At 59.5% G+C, this 20,119-nt stretch overlaps 1 protein-coding gene and 1 long non-coding RNA gene across 5 annotated transcripts; one reads left to right on the top strand and one right to left on the bottom strand.

Annotated features, from left to right (window-relative positions):
- Positions 1–774: 774 nt before the first annotated feature.
- LOC144323775 (uncharacterized) lies at positions 775–12,331 on the bottom strand. Of its 2 annotated transcripts, XR_013389126.1 has the most exons (4): positions 12,166–12,331; positions 9,742–9,896; positions 8,978–9,118; positions 775–1,171 (listed from the first exon to the last, which is right to left on the bottom strand). It is a non-coding gene; the product is annotated as an uncharacterized LOC144323775 (long non-coding RNA). The 2 variants fall into 2 exon arrangements; XR_013389125.1 differs by lacking the exon at positions 775–1,171 and having other exon boundaries at positions 5,022–9,118.
- IL2RB (interleukin 2 receptor subunit beta) lies at positions 2,302–19,867 on the top strand. Of its 3 annotated transcripts, none has more exons than XM_077914633.1 (10): positions 2,302–2,474; positions 5,693–5,813; positions 6,283–6,400; positions 7,199–7,277; positions 9,279–9,384; positions 10,826–10,974; positions 12,107–12,272; positions 12,660–12,780; positions 14,206–14,290; positions 17,367–19,867. In XM_077914633.1, the coding sequence occupies exons 2-10, from the start codon at positions 5,723–5,725 to the stop codon at positions 18,120–18,122; spliced, it is 1,671 nt and encodes a 556-aa protein (XP_077770759.1). In that variant the 5' UTR covers positions 2,302–2,474; positions 5,693–5,722; the 3' UTR covers positions 18,123–19,867. The 3 variants fall into 3 exon arrangements, with proteins under 3 accessions (XP_077770759.1, XP_077770760.1, XP_077770761.1); XM_077914634.1 differs by having other exon boundaries at positions 2,307–2,474; positions 6,286–6,400; XM_077914635.1 differs by lacking the exon at positions 2,302–2,474 and having other exon boundaries at positions 5,796–5,856; positions 6,286–6,400.
- Positions 19,868–20,119: the final 252 nt, after the last annotated feature.

Raw genomic sequence — 20,119 nt, forward strand, 5'->3', positions numbered from 1 at the left:
GGGGAGAGGAGGGCAAGGAGACAGACCCACCCACACAGAGGAGGCACAAAAGGGGTCTTAGCCCAGGGAGTAGGACGGAATCCCTCCCACCGTACCTCGCTGGCGGGTCACGTGGCCCCACCGGCCTCCCAGGGAGGCTGAGAGGTGGACCCCAGCAGATGCCCAGGAGTTGGGGCCCGATGGGTGACGGGGATGCCCCCACCTCTCTCTACCACCATGTGCCCCCCCCCCCCCCCGCATGCTCCTACAGCCATCAGATTCCAGCTGGAAGATGCGGACAACAGGGTTGACACTCTCGCGTGGCCGCCCCTGCCGCTCCACCTCAGGGTTCCCGGCCTGAGTCCCAAGGCAAGAGTGCAACCCCCTGGGCCTGGGTGGGGGCTGCTTCAAGCTGCCTCGGCAGGCGGAGGCCACACGTGGATGCACTGCGCCCCTTCCTGCCGGGCCCGTGGCTGGTGAGAGCCACCCCCTTCTGCCCCTGGGCCTGGGCCAGTGGGCTCAGGCTCCTCCACCTTGCTCTTGGGGCATCTGGGCTGCTCAGTAGATGTTTGCCCATTGGATGGGGAATGAGAGAAGAGAAGAAGGATGGAGGAGGACCGTGGCAGAAAGGCTGTGCAGGGCAGGCCAAGGCCACCCCCACGGCCAGGCTGCTGGCAGTGGCTGCTTATCGCAAGCTGGGTCTGTGACTTCTCACTTTGCCTGGGGATATATTTTTTCTTTATATATTTTTAAATACAGTTTTTTTTTTTTTTAAAGATTTGTTTATTAGTGAGAAAAAGAGCATGAGCAGGGGGAGCAGCAGAGGGAGAAGGAGAAGCAGGCTCCCCACTGAGCAGGGAGCCTGATGCGGGGCTCGATCCCAGGACCCCAGGATCATGACCCAAGCTGAAGGCAGGTGTCCAACCAATTGAACCACCCAGGTGCCCTTTTTTAAAAGTTTTAACTGAAGTCATTTTGGGGGCAGGAAATATGTTCAGGTGGTACCGATGAATCTACAGTGAAAACATCTTCCTACCCCTTCCTGGCCTGGCTTTCCTTCCTGGGAGAACCAACATTCCCAGTTTCTTGAGAAGCTTCCAGAAACACTTTAGGCTTGATAAATCTCGGCTATTCTTTTCATCTTTGCTGTGGTTGTGTTTATTACCCACTCCTGCAGCCGGAAAGCCTTGCTCTAGGGAGAGGAGAGGTGGGGTTATTGTGAGTCCACTCGGTGCAGGGACGGTTAGAGCCCTAGGGACACACATCCCGCAGAACCATCCTGCCTCCTACTGCGGGGTGCACATTGCGTGGGAAGGGAGAGTCTGCACGCAGGCTCTAAAGAAGGCCTCGCTCTTCTCAGGGATGCAGCCCTCTTGCTTCTGCTTCTACTCAGAAGGGAGCCCACTGACTCTCCTCTCAGGGCCCGCAGCGCTGCCCCTTAACTCCATGTGGACAGGAGGTTCTTTGGACCTGGGCTCTGACTCGCCTCCTGCCTGCCCCATCCCCTTCTTCTAAAGAGAGAGCAGCTTATGAGAACACCTGCGCCCCCCCACCCCGCGCCCCCTCCCCCGCCACAGAAGCAGGGTCATTAAAGTCAGGAGAAAGAGAACGCAGAGCTTCTTCTTCTTCTGGTTGCTTCTTCTGGATAGAAACTCCTGGGCCCCTGGGCCTGGGACACTGTGCATGACACTTTCTAAAGAGCGACCCACAAGGTCTCATCATTTGAAAAAAAAGTCCTGAGCAGCAGTGGGTGGGGATGGAAGGATTAGGGAGCCATGACTTGAAAGGAAAAGGAAGGTTCTAGAACGTTCAATAAAATGGCCATTGAATTATTTGCAACCCCTTGGAACATGGTCCCCCTCTGAATGCAAAACTAAGCAAGGGGCTCCCTGAAGGCTGAGCTCTCTGCAGGTCTCAGAGAGGTGGGTGAGATGGGAGTGAGCAGCACGGAGACACCTAAAAGGTCGTGTTTGTGTAGGGCCCGGGTGTTAGTGGGTGAGTGTGTGTGTGCGCGACTGGATCAAGGTGTCAGAGTGGCCTGTGTGAGATGGGCTGGGTGGTGTAGGAGGGGAAAGAAGGCGCTGAACCCCCCTAGGCTTCTATATGCAGCAAGGTGCCTATTTGAGAGTGATGGGGGGGTGTGCATGTGGGCGCGGGCGTGTGCGTGTGTGCGTGTGCGTGTGCTGTCAAGACACCCACGGTGCCCCACCTCCCCCAGTGGAGGAGGGAGATCTTTATCTGGCCCCTAGGTGCTTCAGGAGTTTCAGAGTTTCTCACCAGCCTGTCTCCCCGTCCCCACCCCAGGCCTTGCCCCCTCCATCCTCTGCACAGGAAGTGGGCTGGCCCTGGGGTTTTAGTGTTTGCCGGCCTCCTCAGCCAGCTGCTACCTGGGCTGCCGGAGTGGAGGAGTCGGCGCAGGGCCCCAGGGAGATGGCTGCGGACCCAGCAGTGGAGAGATCCCAAAAGAGCGCGCTGCGGTCCCATGTCTCAGCCAGGTGACTTTGCCCTCACCCCTGCCCCTGTCTGGTTTCCGGGTACCTGGGGGCTCCCTCTTGGCCCTGCCATCAGCCCCTGGGCTGGAAGTGGTCATGGGACACTGTTGAGCTCTCACTTAGAGGCCCCAGGAGGTTCGGCCTGAACCCCCATCTCCCGACTCTCTCATCCCCAGCCCTATCTTGAAATCCCTCAAGGATGAAGTGGTCCTGATCTCATGGCTTTTGCCTTCTTGAGAAAAAAGCTGGCCCCTAGTTCTGGGCTATTCCTCCTTCCCAGCACAACCCTGGGGAGGCTGGGGGCTGCTCTGGGATGAGGGGGACTCCCAACCCAAAAGCGGTGAGGAAAGAGATAGGACGGGGAGGGGGGAGGCCAGCTAAGCCCCAGAGGGCAGTGGGATGAGGGGTGGGGGGACACACAAGCCCCCACCCGGCGGCTGTGGATGGCAGGGAAGCACCCCTCTGTAAAGTGCTCCTTGGGAGGCTGTGGGGTGGGAAAGGGGCGAGGGGGTCCTCTGAGACCTAGCCCTGAAATGGGGTTTCCTCCTCTCTGGGAGCCATGTGAGAGGGCAGGTCTGTAGGGTCTCCAGGCCCCACTGGAGGGGATGGGACTCCATTCCTGGGGCTGTCCTCTCTCCTGGGGGAATGAGGCCTCCCGCCCTGAACTGTTTTCGGAGCACCTCACAGATGGGGTGGCTGAGGGGCAGAGCCACCCCCTGGGGTCCCCTTCCTTACCCCACAGTTGGGGAGATGCTCCTGGAGGTAAACAACATGCCCCCCACCCCTGTGTGTGGGGTGACCAGGAGGACGAGGGGAGATGGTGCCCATCAAGGCCAGCGGTCTGCATGCCGGCCTCCTGCCTCTGGTCCCCCCGAACCCCTCTGGGGCACCCCACGGCCCACAGCATCAGCCCCGCGGCGGCAGTGGCGGGAAGTCAGGCGGTACTGACCCAGTTCAGCCCCCGCTCTGCCCCACTCTGGCCTGGGCGACAGGCTTACCAGCCTCGGCTCCTCCTCATCTGAGAAAAGGAGTCATAATGGTACCCACTCCCAGGGCCGCTGTGGGGACTAAGTGAGCTGCTCTCTGTGGGGCGCTAGGGACCCAGGCACAGAGTGAGAGGCGAGTATTAGTCACCACCCCCGTCATCACCCCTGTCACCATCGTCATCCTCATTGTCATTATCATCTCCTCACTTGAAATCAGATGACGGGCTTTGAGTCCAGCTCTCTGGGCAGTGCTGAGCTCAGTCTTGGCATCTATGAAAGGGGGGTGATGACAGCCACCTTCCAGGGTTGCGGTGAGGACCTAATGAGTCAGTGAGCGCGGCTCTGCCGCTGTGAAAGGGCAGGCTGCGTGGGTGTGCGTGAGAACCCGGGCCCCGCCGTGCTTGCACCCAGAGGTCCTGCTCCTTCTCCCTGAGGCTGGGCCCGTGGCCTTGAGCAGGACCCCTAACCTCCCTGAGCTTCCTCAGTTCCTCGCTCTGCTGGGGTGGGGGGCGCAGCCCCGTGTGGGCTGGGGGCCCTCCCTGCCCCCACCAGCTCTGGCACAGCCCGTTCTCTCCTCTCCCTGAGCCCTCTGCAATCCTGATGTACATCGGGGCACCTTTCTGCTGTGAGCGGCAGGGAACTTATTCTAGACGATGCTTCTGCTCTAGCCGGCTCGGCTCACGTCTGCGGGGGCTGTGGTTTCGCCTTGACCTTCCTGTGCTCTTGCATGCCTTTGCCCCAACCCTCCTACCCATCCTGAGGCTCGATACCAAGTCCCGTCCTGGGCATGGGGTTGCGGTGCTCGCTGGTGCTGACCCGAGGTGACACCCTGCAGGAGATTGTTGGTGCCCATGCTAGAGGGCCATGACTGAGTGAGTGGGGGGGGTCCCTTGGGGGTCCCAACCCTGTGCCCTGTGCTGTGGAAAGAGGCAATCAACCCCGCACCCTGTACTCCTGCTGGGGAGCTCACCCTCCTGTGGGGATGGTGGTCTAGGCAAAGAGCCGAGAGGTACCTCCCTGGGCTCCTTCTCGAACCCCAGCCAGACCCCTGACAGTTGGCCTGCGCCCTTGCTGGGCCCTGACTCCTCAACTCCAGGACAGGGAGGCTATGGGCCTTCTTCTGAGGCCAGTGCCTGGGACAGGGTCTGGGCAGAGCCAGAGGGTGTGAGGGAACGTGTCCTGGGGGCGAGCGAGCAGCAGATGAAATCCTAGCCCTGCCTCTTCTGGACACCTGACCTTGGCGGGTTAGGAGCCTCAGTTTCCTCATCTGTGTAAAGGGGACAATAAAAGCACCCGCCCCTCCCCAAGCTGCTGGGGAGAGAAGATGATGTAGTGTGTGTAAAGTGCTGGGCACAGTGTGAGTGCTCCGTACACCCCAAGAGGTTGGCCGTGAGGTAATCAGTACACATGGACTGACCATGTCAACCGTCTCGGTGGGCGGGAAGGTGCAGTCGGAGAAGCTACAGGAGCCCCTGCCTGGGCTCTGGGCGGTCTGCTCTGGCTCACATCCCACATCTGCTTCTTTTTTTTTTTTTTTAATTTTTGTTTATTTATGATAGTCACAGAGAGAGAGAGAGGCAGAGAGACATAGGCAGAGGGAGAAGCAGGCTCCATGCACCGGGAACCCGATGTGGGATTCGATCCCAGGTCTCCAGGATCGCGTCCTGGGCCAAAGGCAGGCGCTAAACCGCTGCGCCACCCAGGGATCCCCCACATCTGCTTCTTATCAGCTGTGTGGCCTTGGCCAGTTACAGCACTGTGCCTCAGTTTCCCCGCCTGAAAATGCAGATAATAAGAGTATCTCCAATGGATGTGCTTCTTGCTTCATTTAAAGAGTTTAAGACAGCCTGGCATCTAGGAGCCTCCTGATGCCACTTTCAGGGGTGACTAGGGAGCAGCAGGGCCAAGAGGAGGCAAGCCCTAATCCTGGCTCTGTGCTGACTTCCCCACGTAGACTAGAGCAAATCTTTCCTTTCCCTGGGCTTCAGTTTCCTCGGCTTTTGAACAAGGGGTTGGGCTCGCTCAGGGAGAGCGAGTGTGTGACAGTGTCTGACAGAGTGTGGGTCCCCGAATCCCCGAAGGGAGGGAGTATGCGTGGGCCCGAGGGGCCAGCAGGTGCAAAGCGCCGAGGCTGGCTGGTGCTGCTGGGTGGAGAGCAGACTGGGGCACCCTGAGAGGGGCAGGGACCTGGAGCAGGTGTTCACTTGTGCTTTCTTCCCCTCTTCCCCCCTCTAGGGCTCCCTTCCCCGGCTCCCACCCGTGGATATGATGGCAGCTCCTGCTCTGTCCTCCTGTCTGCCCCTCCTTGTCCTCTTCCTGCCCCTGGCCATCCTTCAGGCATCCTCAGTGGTGAATGGTGAGGACCCCGGCACCTGGACAGCTGTGCTTTCTCTTGGCAGGTGGACAAACCCCTGTCGGATCCCTTTCAGGACCGCTGCTTCTGGGCAGAGGCCCATCAGCTGGGGCAGGAGGCTGGGGAGGGAGGAGGCGAGGGCAATGGGACCAGAGATCAGGTGCACCACTTTCCCCCTTGGCCCATCTGTCCTGTCCCTGCTGCACCCCTGTGTCTCCTCCAGCCAAAGGAAGACCCTGGCTTTTCATGCCTGTCCTGCCTCGGCCTGCCTGAGGGACCTTGCAGGCGCTGGGCTCAGTGTTGTCCTCTCTGAAATGGATCCACTGAGTTCTTTGCTGCCCACCAGGGCTGCCCACCTCCTCATCTGGCAGGCACAGGATGCAGGGAGCAGGGAGCAGGGAGCTGGGTGGTGGGCGGGCCCCGGAGGTCCCTAGGTACCCCCCAGCCAGCAACTCATGCCTCGTCTTGTCAGCAGACACTTCCAAGCTCACATGCTTCTACAACTCAAAAGCCAACATCTCCTGCATCTGGAGCTGGGATGGGGACCTTCAGGCCACATCCTGCAAGATCTATGCTCAGCCAGATAGACGGTAAGTGTGGGGGGTTGACCAGCAAAGCTGCAGCGTCTCAGGATGGGGGGCTCTAATCACTGACGTTTAGACTCTTAGAATTCTTTCTAATAGACTCCAAGATGCTGCACTTGAGAATTTGGATTGATAGGACCCACGGACTCTAGTATCACAGAAGACTGGAAAACACAGGAGTTAGAAGTTTAGACTCCTGGAACCAGGGCGGGAGGGAGGACTGGGGGTCCAGGCTTTGGTGGAGGGGCCGGGGTAGTTTGGGGGACACTGGGCTGTGAGACTCCTGGGCCATAGTTAGACTCGACATTAGAAGCACGCAGGGGGAAGAAAGAAGGCTCCCCAAGCTTTTTGAGAGACTCCTAGGGCAGCTGTGGGGACAGGGGCCTGGGGCATGGTTGGGAGCCTAGGGGCTGAGAGGGATTCAGGAATAGGGTTGCTGTGATCCAAATGTGGCAACAGCAAAGGTGGCTTGCAGTTTGGCTGTGGTCTTGGGTGGGTGGTGATTCCACAGGGTTCCAAAGGCTTCATCCAGCCTCATGGGAAGACTGGAGGGCTTTAGATGGGGAGGCCAACATGTCCTGGACTGCTTGTTTCTAGAAGATCACTGTGGCTACTGCGGGGCCAGGCTGGGCAGGGTAGAAAGAGGCGCTGGTGATGGGAAGTGGAGCAGGTGGGGAATGGGTGCCTCTCCCGAGGTCGGCATAGAGCCCGGCACCGGCTGGCCTTGCTGCAGCGGGGGCCATCCCGAGGGCCAGCTCTGGGGGTCCCTCCTTTTGTCCTAAGGAGTTTCTTTTGCCTTGACAGGCCTTGGAACAAATCCTGTGAGCTGCTCCCTATGCGACCGGCATTCTGGGCCTGTTACCTGATCCTCGGATCCCCAGATGTGAGTAGTGGGAGCTGAGAAGAGAGCCCAGGGTGCAGAGGGGTGTCCTTCCAGGGGCAGAGCTGGGGCCCAGTGAGCCCAGTGGCTTTGGCTCTGGGCTGCAGCACAGGGGGCTGCCCCGGGGGCAAGAGAGGTGGGAGGAAGAAGAGCAGCGTCCAAAGGCCAGAGCTCAGACTGATGCTGTGGAGGAGGGTATCTGTGGTGCAAGGGGCTCGGCCATTCGGCCTCTTCTCCCCCATCTCCCCCATGCTTTGTGGGTCCTGTGACACTTCTGTACTCCTCATCAGGTTGGGGAGCGCCCACCAATAACACCCTCCTCAGACTCTTCCAAGGTCTTGGCAAGTGCAGGGCAGTGTGGGCTTAAAAGCATGGATCCTGGAGCTGGCCTGGGTGCCAGCCCTGGCTCCATTGTCACAGAAGCCTGGTGACACTGGGCAAGTGCTGAGTCCCAGGCTTCCCTTCTCGAAATGGCAATAACGATGGCACCTGTGTCATAGTGTTCTGTGGGTTAAAGCACCTGACGTGCCACCCACCACAGAGCATGCACTTGACTTTATGGCCTGTGGATCCCTATGACTTTGTGGGTGGGCACCAGCGCTATCCTCTTCTTCCCAATGAGGAAACAGGCCCAGAGAGGCGCTGCCAGTGGTGGGCAGAGCTGGGATTGAACCCTCTAGATGGGTGTGCAGCCGTGTCCATGCGGGTGGGCAGCACATCACCATCTGTCACGCCCTGCTTGGCAGCGGCAGGCAGCAGGGATGCCCACACCACAAGTTCCAGCCATCATCAGCTCATACCCATTTGTAAGTGGCAGGAGGACGTGGAGATGGGCTCACATGGCGGGGCTGATTCAGGCGCAGCCTCTGGAACCAGTCCCTGCGAGGTCTGCAGGGGGTCTGGCTTCAGGACCTGTCCCCACCGATTCCTAGCTGTGTGACCTCAGGCACATCCCTAGCCACTCTGAGCTTCAGTCTTCTCAGCTCCAGGGTGAGAAGAGTGACAGTGTCTGTCTCGTAGGGTGTTGAGGGAATTAAATGAGACAACATGTGTCCAGCACGCAGAAGTGCCTGGCATGGAGGACAAAGCATTCCTGGCACCTCTATGATCTGTGACCTTAGCAAGACCTACCATTATTATCTGGAAGCATCAGCCCCCCGCACCGCCAGCAGCTGAGGGAGGCAGGGGCAGGCCCCCAGCAGCGGGGAGATGGGAACTGCACCCAGCTCAGGTTCAAGGTTTGCTCATGGTGGGCCCCGCGGTGGCCCAGACGGACTGTGCCTGGGCTCCCGGACCTGAGAACGCCGCCCCCTGTGAGCCGTAGGCTGCTCCCTCGGCTGCCCTGGGTCAGGTGTCACGGCCCCGGCCTGCAGTCTCCGTAGGGCAGTGGCTGCAGAGGCCTGGGTTTGAATCCGGACTCCGCTGCTGACCGGATGCGTGACTTTGAGTTTCTCCCCTGCCGTAGGAGGACGGATGGCTCGAAGAATCAGCCAGACAAGTGTCTGGGGCACCCGAGCCGTGCCTGCCCACAGGGGATGCTCAATACCTGACCATTTCCTTCCCCAAAAGTCAGGGTTGGGGGTGTGGGGGAGGGGAAGCGTTCACCCTCAAAGCTGGTGCACAGGTAGTTTTCTCGGGGGCTCATCCGGCTCGCACGCCTTTGCGCTGGGGGGCTCCCTCCCTCCCACGGCAGCTCACTTCACCCCAGGCCCCGGGAACATTCAGCTGTCTGTCTCTGTAAGTGAAGTTTCAGCGGCAGGTGCCATCAGCCATGCGCAGTCTCCCGCGGGTTGTGTCCGGCTGCTTTCACAGGAGGCAACGACTTGTGACCGAGACCGTTTGACCTGCAAAGCTAGAAATATTTACTCTCTGCACCCCCTCACAGGAAAACTTGGGCGACCCCGCCTTGGCGGGTGGGGCTGGTCGAGGGGCTCCACTTTTGCTTCGGTCTTGGCCTCCCCCGGCCTCCCCACCCTCCATCCCTACCTCATCCCTCCCTTGCAGGCTCAGAGTCTGACCTCGGCGGACGTTGTCGGCATGAGCGTGATGTGCCACGAAGGGGAGAGGTGGAGGATACTGATGACCCAGGACTTCAAGCCCTTTGAGAACCGTGAGTGAGGAATTGGGCAGGGGTGGGGGGGTTGGGGGGGACCGGAGCGGGCTGGGAGCCTCCTGCCCTGCCTTGCCCTCTGGGATCCTCCCTGTCCTGGTCTCTCTCTGTACCCACGTGTGACCTCTGGCTGTCCGCTGCCCTCGGAATGTAGTCCTGGCTCCTTACCCTGGCACTCAAGGCTCGGGAGCTGGCCCTGGCTTCCCAATCTAGCATTCCTGCTCTCGTGGCCTATATTGCTGCCACAACCAAAGGCCGGCTCCCTGAATTCAGCTTGCCCAACCATGCCTCTGAGCCCTTGTACTTGCCGGTGCCACAGCCGGGAAGGCTCTTCCCGCCAGGAAGGTTGGTACTCACCCTTCAAGGCTCAGGGAAGAGTCTCCTCCTCCAGGAAGCCTTCCCAGACTCTCCCGGTCCCTTGTACTTCCTCCTTCAGGGTATTTATCTTCTTTCAGGGTTCTCACTGCCTGATTATGGCTACAGCACGTTTCCCTTACTGGGCTGTGAGCTCCCTGAGGGCAGAGTGTCTGTCATCCCTATGTCTCTACTCAAAGTAGCCAGCACCAGGCCTTCATGGGGCTGTGCTCTGGGAGGGTTTTCTGAGTGACTGGGTGCCCAGCTCCACCCCCAGGCCATGGAGGCCATCTCTCAGGAAGACAGGGCAAGACCTAGGCAGGGCTTTCAATGCAGCCCTGCCCTAACTGAATGGGATCTGCCCAGCAGATCATTTTTGCCCAGCGAGAATGGGGAAAATCGGTGAAGACCCGGGTTGTAGTAAGGAGTCTGTGAGCCAGACACAGAAGCTGCTTAGCACACGCTCAGTAGACATTTACTTAGTGTTATTTGTCTAGTTCTACAGAGTTCCAGAATTCTAAAAACTTAGGTCTGTTTAATGTCAGGATCATAAAATCTTATAATCCCATAAGATCACTGAAATTCAATTAAATTACATGAGATGATCCATGTTAAAGCTCTCAGATCCATTCTGGATGCAGAGAACAGCTGCCTTGTTTTGTTTTGTTTTGTTTTTTGTTTTTTCTTTCTTTTTAAATACAGCAGATACTTAATCTAGGACGTGCCAGGTAGTGTTCCAGGCACCAAGGTTACAAAAGAACACAGTCCCTGCCCTCAGCGAGCTCACACTCTGGTGGAGGAGACAGAAAATGAAAAAAGAGCCCCAAATAGATGTTTGACATGTCAGGTGGTGCAAGTGCTGGGCAAGAAAATAAAATAGGTGTGTGTGTTGGAGGGGCAGGTAGAGAGCTGTGGATGGTGGGAGAAGGGTTCTGCAAGCAGGTGAGGATCCCTGGGGGAAGGGCACCTGGGAGGGAGAAAGAGCAGGTGCGAAGGTAGTGGTGGGAGCCCTTCTGAGCTTCATCCCCTTAGCATCGTGACCCAGCGTCCCCCAAGCTCGCTGTCCCTTCCTCTCTCCTGCCTCCAGTTCGCCTGATGGCTCCCAATGGCCTCCAAGTCGCTGACGTCGGGACCCACAAATGTAACATAACCTGGAAAGTCCCTCAGTCCTCCCACTACATCAAAAGATACCTGGAGTTCGAGGCTCGGAAGAGGTCCCCAGGCCACAGCTGGGAGGTGAGCGCTCCACCCGGCCCCCACCTGCCCCGGCCCCTCCCTCATGTCCTGGTCATCCTGTCTATCCTTCACTCCGCAAGGCCACAGCAGCCCCAGGCAGCCCCAGCCACTCCTCTGTACTGGCACCTCCAGCCTCCCCTCCTGGGATGTGCCCCCCCCCACAACCTGGGGGTCCTAGCTGGAGGGGGGGTGCCAGGCTGGCCCCGGGGCAGGATTTTACCTAGCCACGAGGCAGGTGATTGGCCTCGGAGATTTCAGGGGCCCCGGGAAGCCACCTCTCCAGTGTGGTCCACATCCCCCAGGGTCTCCCACTTCCCCAATCACTGTTCTCCCATATTTGCTCGCTCAACACTTACTGAATATTTACTACCCGCTGGGTGCTGACTGGGCGCTGGGTGCTGGGGAAGCGGGTGGAGGGCAAAACTGGGAGCTTCCTGCGCTCAGGAAGCCCACATGGAGGGGAGTGGGAGACGGTCTGCAGAGGCAGAGATTGGAGACTACGGGACATTGATACATGCTATCAAAGGAAATGAAATGGGATTGCACATTTGGGGGGGCCTGGGACAGGCTGCTTGGGACCCAGGGAGCCTTGTGAGATCTGAGGCTTAAGAAGGAGCCGACCCTGCACAGATCTGGGGGACGGTTTCCCAAGCAGAGGAGACAGATGCTGTCAAGACAAGATGCGCACCGTGTGTCTGAGGAATGAGGGGAAAAAAGCAAAAAGAGTGACCCAGTGGTGGGAGAGGTCTCTGGGAAAATGCTCTTTCTGGTTAGAGCGTAGCAGAGTTGGGAGCACAGAGACCAGCTCCTGCCTGAGCCTCGGGAAGGGCAGAGGGGAGAAGGGGAAGTGTCCAGAACTGGTTCCGCAGGTGGAACCAGCAGGTTGGCAGCTGGCTTTGGTGCCTGGGGGATGAGTGAGGGGCTCAGGATGCCCTTGTGGTTGGGGGCCCCAGCACTGAGTAGTCAGGGAGCCTATGTAGGATTGTGGAGGAGACTGGCTGGGGGAGGAGGGTGGCTGAGGGGGTGGGAGGAAGGTGCTACTGCTCACCTCCCAGTCACCCTGCCATGGGAAGGGAGGCGGCCACGGGGACCCCTCTGCTCTGACAGCTCCCCCCGCCCGTCTCTGCCCCAGGAGGCCTCCCTGATGGCCCTCAGGCAGAACCAGCAATGGATTTCCCTAGAGACACTCACTCCAGACACCCTGTATGAATTTCAAGTGCGGGTCAGGGCCCAGAGAGGCAGCCACAAGACTTGGAGCCCCTGGAGTCAGCCCCTGGCCTTCAGGACGAGGCCTGCAGGTACCAGTGGGCAGAAAGGGTGGGACGGAGCTCAGGTGGGAGGGGGTGGCTGGGGTGTGACCTGGGGCAGCTGGTGGGGGAGGCCTGAGGGTGGGGGGTACAGGGCTCACCTGCTATTGTTAGCTCACTCAATGTGACCCTGCAGGGGGAGCAGTGTGGTCAAGGGAGGGGGGGCTGCTCGCACCTGGAAGCCTCGGTTTTCTCATCTGTAAAAAGTGGGTACTGTGCTCCCTGGCAGGGCGACTGTGATGAGGCACACAATGCCCCCTTGTTGGCCTGACACACGGCTGGTCTGCTGGGCCAGCCGGGACCTGCGAAGGCCTTGCTTGGGTCAGCGGTCAGCCTGTGCTAACCCTTCTCCTTGCTTCTCCTCCCACCCCTGGGCAGCCCGAGGGAAGCAGTCTCTGCCCTTTCCTTGGTTCGGCCACATCATCATGGGCATCACCGGTGCCTTTGGCTTTATCATCTTGGTCTACTTATTGGTCAACTGCCAGTACATCGGGCCGTGGTAAGAGCCCTCCCTGCCTGCCCCTTCGTGCTCTCATCTGACACGCACGCACCCCCTGCCAGGCCAGGCTCTGGGCCCAGCCCCCTGCTCCGACACACAGTACTCCCTCGGCCTTCCCCCAAGTCCTCCCTGCCTAACGTCTGGCCTTTTCTGTCACCCATCCTCAAAGATGGAACCCCACAGAACCAGCCTGAGGGGAGCCGGGGAAGGAGAGCCCCATGGAAGCCCTGCCCAGAGCATTACTCTTGGGCATGGAGGATGTGTGTGTGTGGGCACGTGTGTGTATGTGTGTGGGCACGTGTCAGCTGTCGCTGTGTGTGTGTGTGTGTCCTCATGGATCTCTCTAGGTCCCGGCATTCATTCGTTTATTCCTTTATTTGTTGAGCCCCAGCTCAGTGCCAGGCCTGGCGCCGAGTGCTGGGAATACGGGGGCAAGCCACACGCATGTGGTTCCACCTTCATGGAGCTCACGGTCCCGTGGGAGAAGGAGGATGTCTATTAATCATACACAAATACAATGACACACCATAGTAGGATGGTAACGGAAGGTACCAGTGGACTGGAAGCAGACAACGGGGAGAGGAACCTTGGTTGAGGGGTGGCTGGCAGAAGCATGCCCAAGGGAGTGACGATTCCCTGGAAATCTGGAGGACTAAGCAGGCAGGTGGAGGGGACGGGGAGTGCACCCCCAACAGAAGAAACAGGGTGTGCAAAGGCCCTACATGGGAAGGAGTAAAGAGCACGACAGCGGCTGAGGTGTGGCTGGAGACCAGAAGGGGGTGAGGAGAGGGCTGACCTGAGTCTGAACATCTAGGGGGGCAGCCAGGCTTTCTGGGGCCTTGAGGCCAGGACTGCATTTTGAGGCAGGTGCATACAGAGACCAAGGCACTCAGCTTGACAAGTGGAGCATGGGCTCGAATGCAGCCCCCCACTCACTCCACCCATAAAACCAGGTGCCCTTGGGCAGTGCACTGCCTGAACCACCATCCATGACAGCCTGGACTAGGAGACCCACAGTCCGGCCTGTCTCCTATCTCCCTCCTCCTGGTTCTCTCTAGCCCAGACACCTGGCTCTGTGTGGCCCCTGACCACTCTGGCTGCTGTGGTCCCCCACCCCACATCCTTCTCTAGCACAGCCCTCTGCTTTTTGTTTCCACAGAATGAATGGTCATGTTGCACAGGTGGTTCGTGTTGGTCTCCTCGTTAGAATGTCAGCTCCTTGAGATCAGGGACCTTCTCTGTCTGCCATCCTTGTGTCCCCAGGACCCAGCCCAGTACCCCCCGTTACAGGGCATCCGCTTGATGCTGATCCAGCAGATGGCTGTGGACTGGCTCTGTGCCCTACCTTCAGGGCTGCGGGGAGCTGGCAGGACACCGGGGCCCCTTCCCGACTCATCCTCCTCCCCTCCCCCCTCCCCTGTTCAGGCTGAAGAAGGTTCTGAAGTGCCACATCCCAGACCCCTCGGAGTTCTTTTCCCAGCTGAAGTCAGAGTACGGAGGAGATTTCCAGGTAGGAGTCGGGACGGAGGGTGGGCAGAGGTGTGAGTGGGTGGTGGTGGCACAGGAGTCCACTGACACTTCTGTGTTTTTTTAAGATTTTTTAAATTTATTCAAGAGAGACCCAGAGAGGGAGGCAGAGACACAGGCAGAGGGAGAAGCAGGGTCCCTGCAGGGAGCCCAATGTGGGACTCGATCCCGGGACTCCAGGATCTCACCCTGAGCTGAAGGCAGACGCTCACCCCTGAGCCACCCAGGGGCCCCTGAGGTTTGCGCTTCGTGAAAGGAGACAGATCCTGGAGTGAGCGGCCCCTGGGCTGGGTGTGGGCCCGTTTGCCAGCTCTGGCCCCAGCCCTCTCTGGCTGAATGGTGCCCCCGGCTGGGCCAGGCTGCACGGGCTCTCGTCCGGCTCCAGCCCTCCTGGCTGTGTGGCCTTGGGCACGTTGTAGAACCTCTCTGTTCTGATTCCTCACTTGTCAAATGCGGAGGGAAATAGCGTTACTGGCGTGGGCTGCGCGCACCGCCCGGCACACGGTGAGGGCTCAAGGGGCCTGAGCGGGAGTCGCCGTCGCCAGGCTGGGCTGACCCAGAGGGACTTGCCAGCTCTCCCCGTCCCACCGTCTTCGCGGGCAGTGCTGTCTCCTGTCCTGCTGCAAAAATCGTCTAAACGAGCTCCATACCTTCTCCCCAGTGGTAACAAGTCCAAGCCACTTCTCATCAATCGAAGCAGATTCACTGGAAAAGCGCCGGCCCAGATAGTAGTAACACTCTGAACCCCACTTCAACCTCAGTCGTCTCGCTGCCCTGAGCCCACACTTGCTTCAGGAAGGAAGTGTTGAGGGGGAACGGGGTTGTGGTGGGCTGCTTCTAGCACCCTCCCCTCCCCAGGCTCTCTAGATGGGGCGGAGGATGAGGTAGGGGTGGAGGGAGGACGGGAGGAGTGCTGAGGGACTGGAAAGCCAGACTTGGGCCCGAGCTGTCAAGAGTTGGCTTTGGAGTCCTCTACTATGACTGATCAGGGCTCCTTCTGGAATTCTTTGGAAAGCTCCCAAGACTGGGGATGGCTCACCTATAGCTCTCTTGATGTGGGGGAATGTGTCTCCTTAGATTCTTCCTAAAGCCCTAGAGGTGGTGAGCTCCCTGTCAACAGAGGCTTTCAAGCAAGCCTCGGCTGACTCTCTGTCAGAAGCAGAGCAGAAGGGATTCCTGGCTGGAGGCTGCATTAGATGCATCCTTAGTCCTCTTCTGGGGTGAAGTCTTTCTGATTTTATGGGACTAGGACATTTTGAAGGGGAGTGTGTTCCTTCCTGAGAGGTGCAAACCACTCCATGTTCCCATGGTCTCCATGCTTGCCCCAGACCAAGGGTGTGGGAGGGGCTATCCCAAGAAGCCCTGGGGGTACACAATGCGGTTGGGGGTCAGGGCAGCAAGGGGGACCCCATCCTCTCCTCTGCATCTGGGTGGGAGGCCTGCTCCTCTCTCCTACCCCAGGGCCTCCGGCTACCAGGCCACAAGGCCCACCGCCCTGCCCCAGGATGTGGGCGTATGCGTGCCAGTGTGTGAGTGGGAAGGGGGTCAGTATCTCCTTGCGCCCCCTCCCACCCCACTTCAGGGCATTGTGGACGGAGGCCCAGGCCCAGGCCCAGGAAGTTGCTGACCGCACACACCTCAGAGGGGGACTGGCAAGGCCCTGGCACGCCAGGGGGGGTCACGGGCCTGGCCTCCCCGTTCCTGGCTGTGCCTCAGCACTGCTGCCCAGCCCTGCCCTCTGCCACGGCCCCTTCTAGGGCCAGACCTCCCACTGCCCCCACCCCTGACCTGCACCCTGTCCCTCTCTTCCCAGCCCACTGGGCACCAGAGTGTAGGAGCCATCGGGCCTGGTCCCTGTGCTCAGGGTCCCGCAGCCTAGGTGCTGAGGGCTCCCAGGACAAAGGGCTGTTGGGGTTCTCAGCCGCAACCCCTGCGATCCCCGTCACACCACCCTGACGGCCTGCTGTCCCTTGGGTAGCCTGCATTTCACCCCACAGTCTGCACTTCACCCCACAGCCTGCATTTCACCCCACAGCCTGCGCTTTGCCCCATATCCTACATCTCACCCCACACCCTGCACTTCACCCCACAGCCTGCATTTTACCCGAAGCCTGCATTTTACCCCACACCCTGCATTTTACCCCCACAGCTGCATTTTTACCCCATAGCCTGCATTTCACCCCACAACCTATGTTTCACCCCACAGCCTGTATTTCACCCATTTCACCTCACAGCCTGCACTTCACCCCACAGCCTGCGTTTCACCCCACAGCCTGCACTTCACCCCACAGCCACGTTTCACCCCACAGCCTGCATTTGTACCCCATTCCACCTTCATTCTCTTACTTGACATCTTCCTGCTGGCTCACAGTAGGGAAGTTAGGAAAGAGGTTGTGGGATTGAGGTCGAGAGAGACACAGTGGCCTGCCCGGGGTCACATAGTTAGCGAGGGCGAGGGCCAAAGCCGGAGCCCAGCTCTCCCTGCTCCAGACTCCGGAGCAACTGGCAAGTGCTCTGGTTGGTGCTCTCTTGTCTCCGCGGAGGGCGAGGGCGCACGTGGCGGGTTGGGGCCACGGGCACGGGGTGGGAGAGGAGACTCGCAGGACCATCGGTCCCCACCGGAGATTTGTTCACGACAGCCTGGGCCAGAGCTTGGCTGTGTGATCGGTGCCACGGCATGTCCCCCCTGGGCATCTGCGGAGGGAGCAAAACGTACCCCAGAGCCCTTTCTGTGCTGATTTGTACACTCGTGCCCGCCCCCGCCAGACGCATGAGGGTTCTCCCCCTGGCCTCTCCCCTCTGCCGGCGCCTAGAGCAGTGCAGGGCTCCCAGTAGGGGCTCAACAGACAGTTACTCCCGGAAACAACACCCCCCCCCAGTAAGTGCGCTCCCGGGGCTGACCCAGAGCGTCCCCCAAGCCACTTAGTGGGTGGAGGGGTGGGACATGGTCAGGGAGGCCTGCCTGGAGGTAGCCGCCCAGAGTAGACTGTAGTTAGGAGTTGTTGCTGAGTCTGAGGGACGCATCCCGCTCACCTTCCGACCGCTCTTTCTCCCGGCAGAAGTGGCTCTCCTCGCCCTTCCCCTCGTCCTCCTTCAGCCCCAACACCCAGGCACCCGAGATCTCCCCGCTGGAGGTGCTGGACCGGGACGCCAAGGCCACACAGCTGCTTCTGCTGCAGCAGGAGAAGGTGCCCTCAGCCTCAACCGAGACTAGTGGCCACTCGCTCACCAGCTGCTTCACCAACCAGGGTTACTTCTTCTTCCACCTCCCTGATGCTCTGGAGATTGAGGCCTGCCAGGTGTACTTCACCTATGACCCCTGTGCAGAAGAGCCCCAGGAGGGCAGGCCTGGGGCGCCCGAGGGGTCTCTGCCCCCACCCCAGCTGCCTCTGCCAGGGGAGGACGATGCCTACTGCACCTTCCCCCCTGGGGATGACCTGCTGCTCTTCTCTCCCGGGCTCCTGGGTGGCCCGGGCTCCCCAGACACTGCCCTGGGGGGCGCTGGGGCTCGGGAAGAGAAGCTGCCCCCCTCTCTGCCAGAGGGAGTTCCCAGAGACTGGGCCCCCCAGCCCCTGAGGCCTCCCACCCCAGGAGTGCCTGACTCCATGGATATCCAGCCACCCCTGGAGCACGCACTGGGAGAAGCAAGAGAGGGGGTCCCAGCCCCTGGCCCCAGGGAGGGAGTGGGCTTCCCCTGGGCTACCCTTCCCGGTGGGGGCCAGCTCAGGGCCCCTACCTCCTGCCTGACTCTGAACCCCGATGCCTACCTGTCCCTCCAAGAGCTGCAGGATCAGGACCCAGCTCACTTGGTATAGAGGGACAACCATGCAGGTCGCATCCGGACGTCTCTGCCCAAGGGGCCCCCACCCAGCCCTTCACACTCCACTATTCACTTCCAAACCATAATTGCTGCTCGCTGGTCCTGTGGCCCAAGTCAAGAACTGCAGCAGGTGGGGGTGCTGTGACTCCCCCCTCCCCCTTCAAAGCCCCTCCCATGGCTTTTCCTCTGAGGCCCCATCCCTCCTCTCCAGCCCTGCAAGTACTCTTCAGGGAGCATTCTCGGGGGTTCTCCAGGGATCTTCACGGGGTCCTCCTCACTGGGGGCTTCCTGCCCCAGGCCCATCCTCTTTCACCCCTATCCACGGTAGCCAGAGTGCTCTCTCTGAACCACAACTATGGCTCTGCTGCCCCTTGTTTAAAACCCTGCCATGGCTCCCCCACTTCCCTCAGCACCACTTCTTGGCCGGGCTCTTGCCCCTCTGGCATCATGTTGGGACATTCTCCTCCGGAACCCTCCCAATGGTCCTACTGAGCCACCAGCAGCTCCCTCATGCACCCAATCTTTGCACACACTGCTCCTTGTACCTGCGGTGCCCCCTCCTCTCTCATCTAGGTGACACTCCCCTTACGTCTCAAGTGTCCTGCTTCCCTTAGAGGGAAACACTGCCTCCATTAACATGTCCCCGCTTCGAGATTCAGCGCTGGCAGGACAAGTTCTCAGGGTCACGGGATGGCTAGACAAAGAGGCCCTGTCACTTCACCCTTGGGATCTTTTGTGACCTCAGAATACTTAGCGACTGCATCCTTAACCACTGCAGCCCAAGTATGGACGCGAATGTCGGAAGGAAAGTGGGACACTGGCTCTGGACCTTTCCATAGCGGTTCCACAGATTCATAAGGCATGCTGCTGGAAAGCAAACCTCTCCTAGTGGCAGGTCTGATGCTGTCACAGGGGGTCTAGACTGCTGTTGGGGGGACCTCTTCTGCACCCTCTGCTGGAGGATCTCTTCAGCAGCTCAGGGGCTGGCACACCGCCTCCAGAAGGGCAACTCTGCTCACTGCACTTGACACAGTGCGCTTGGCACCCATCCTACTCCCTGGATGAATTAATGAACTATCTGGGGCCATAGTTGCTTGGACTCCCTGTGTACAGCTGCCTCCACACAGGGGACAGCATCCCCTTCTAAGGGCAAGACTCAGGCCGAGCCCCGTGCTCACTAGGTGCCAGCATGGCCATTCCAGCAAGAGGCTCATCCCCTTACGTGGCAATCCTCCCCCCAACACAAACATAGACACACGCAGCTGCCCCCTTCCTCCTGGGTGCTCCCCACCACCTCTCCATTTCCCTTGCCATCGTCCCTGGCACAGATCACCCCTGGGAGGCCTGTCACACCCTCCTCCCAGACCAGGCACCCGAGGCGCCCATACTTATAGGCCCTGCTCCTACCTGGTTGGGCGCCCGATGCAAGCCCACCCATCAGCTGACAGGCAGCCTACAGGCCGGCTTAGAACAGAAGCTCTGCCCAATCAGAGAGGCCCGGCCTGAAGTGGCCAATCAGATTGCTCTCAGTCTTGGGGCTAGTTCAGGGAAGGAGGGAGGGTCCTGGGAGCAGGTGCTCGAGGAGAAGGTGCTCAGAGAAGCCTGGGGTGGAGGCCTTCAGCCCTGTTAGCAGAGGGGCATCGGGCCCTGCTACAGAGACTCCTCCTGCCACTGGGGCTACGGACTGTTCACTCAAGATTCTTGTTTTCCTTATGTCTGAAATAAACTCCCCTTTCCTGAGGTTGTCTGGGTCTTGGATCCTTCCCACCACAGAGCTTAATTACCTGGGCATCTCACTTCCCATCTCCTGCCATTCGATGCCATGTGTGCTGGGCCACCAAGCTCCTCAGTCCTGGCCTGAGCATCAGACCCCAAGCTCCGTGCCCGGGGAAACTGAAACCTCCCTGCGGGTCAGTTTCCACTTTGAAGAGTTCTTGGGGCAGTTACATTTCTCAAGCCTTGGTCATTTGTGTTAGACATATTGTCAATGAC

Source organism: Canis aureus, chromosome 11 (assembly GCF_053574225.1).
Source record: "Canis aureus isolate CA01 chromosome 11, VMU_Caureus_v.1.0, whole genome shotgun sequence".
Taxonomy (NCBI): Eukaryota; Metazoa; Chordata; class Mammalia; order Carnivora; family Canidae; genus Canis; species Canis aureus.

Excerpts from the sequence above, each read along its gene's own strand:
- IL2RB (XM_077914633.1), top strand. The coding sequence starts at position 5,723 with ATGATGGCAGCTCCTGCTCTGTCCTCCTGTCTGCCCCTCCTTGTCCTC. Across the intron at positions 9,385-10,825 it reads CTTCAAGCCCTTTGAGAACC|TTCGCCTGATGGCTCCCAAT; the intron begins GTGAGTGAGGAA and ends TCCTGCCTCCAG. Across the intron at positions 10,975-12,106 it reads CCCCAGGCCACAGCTGGGAG|GAGGCCTCCCTGATGGCCCT; the intron begins GTGAGCGCTCCA and ends TCTCTGCCCCAG.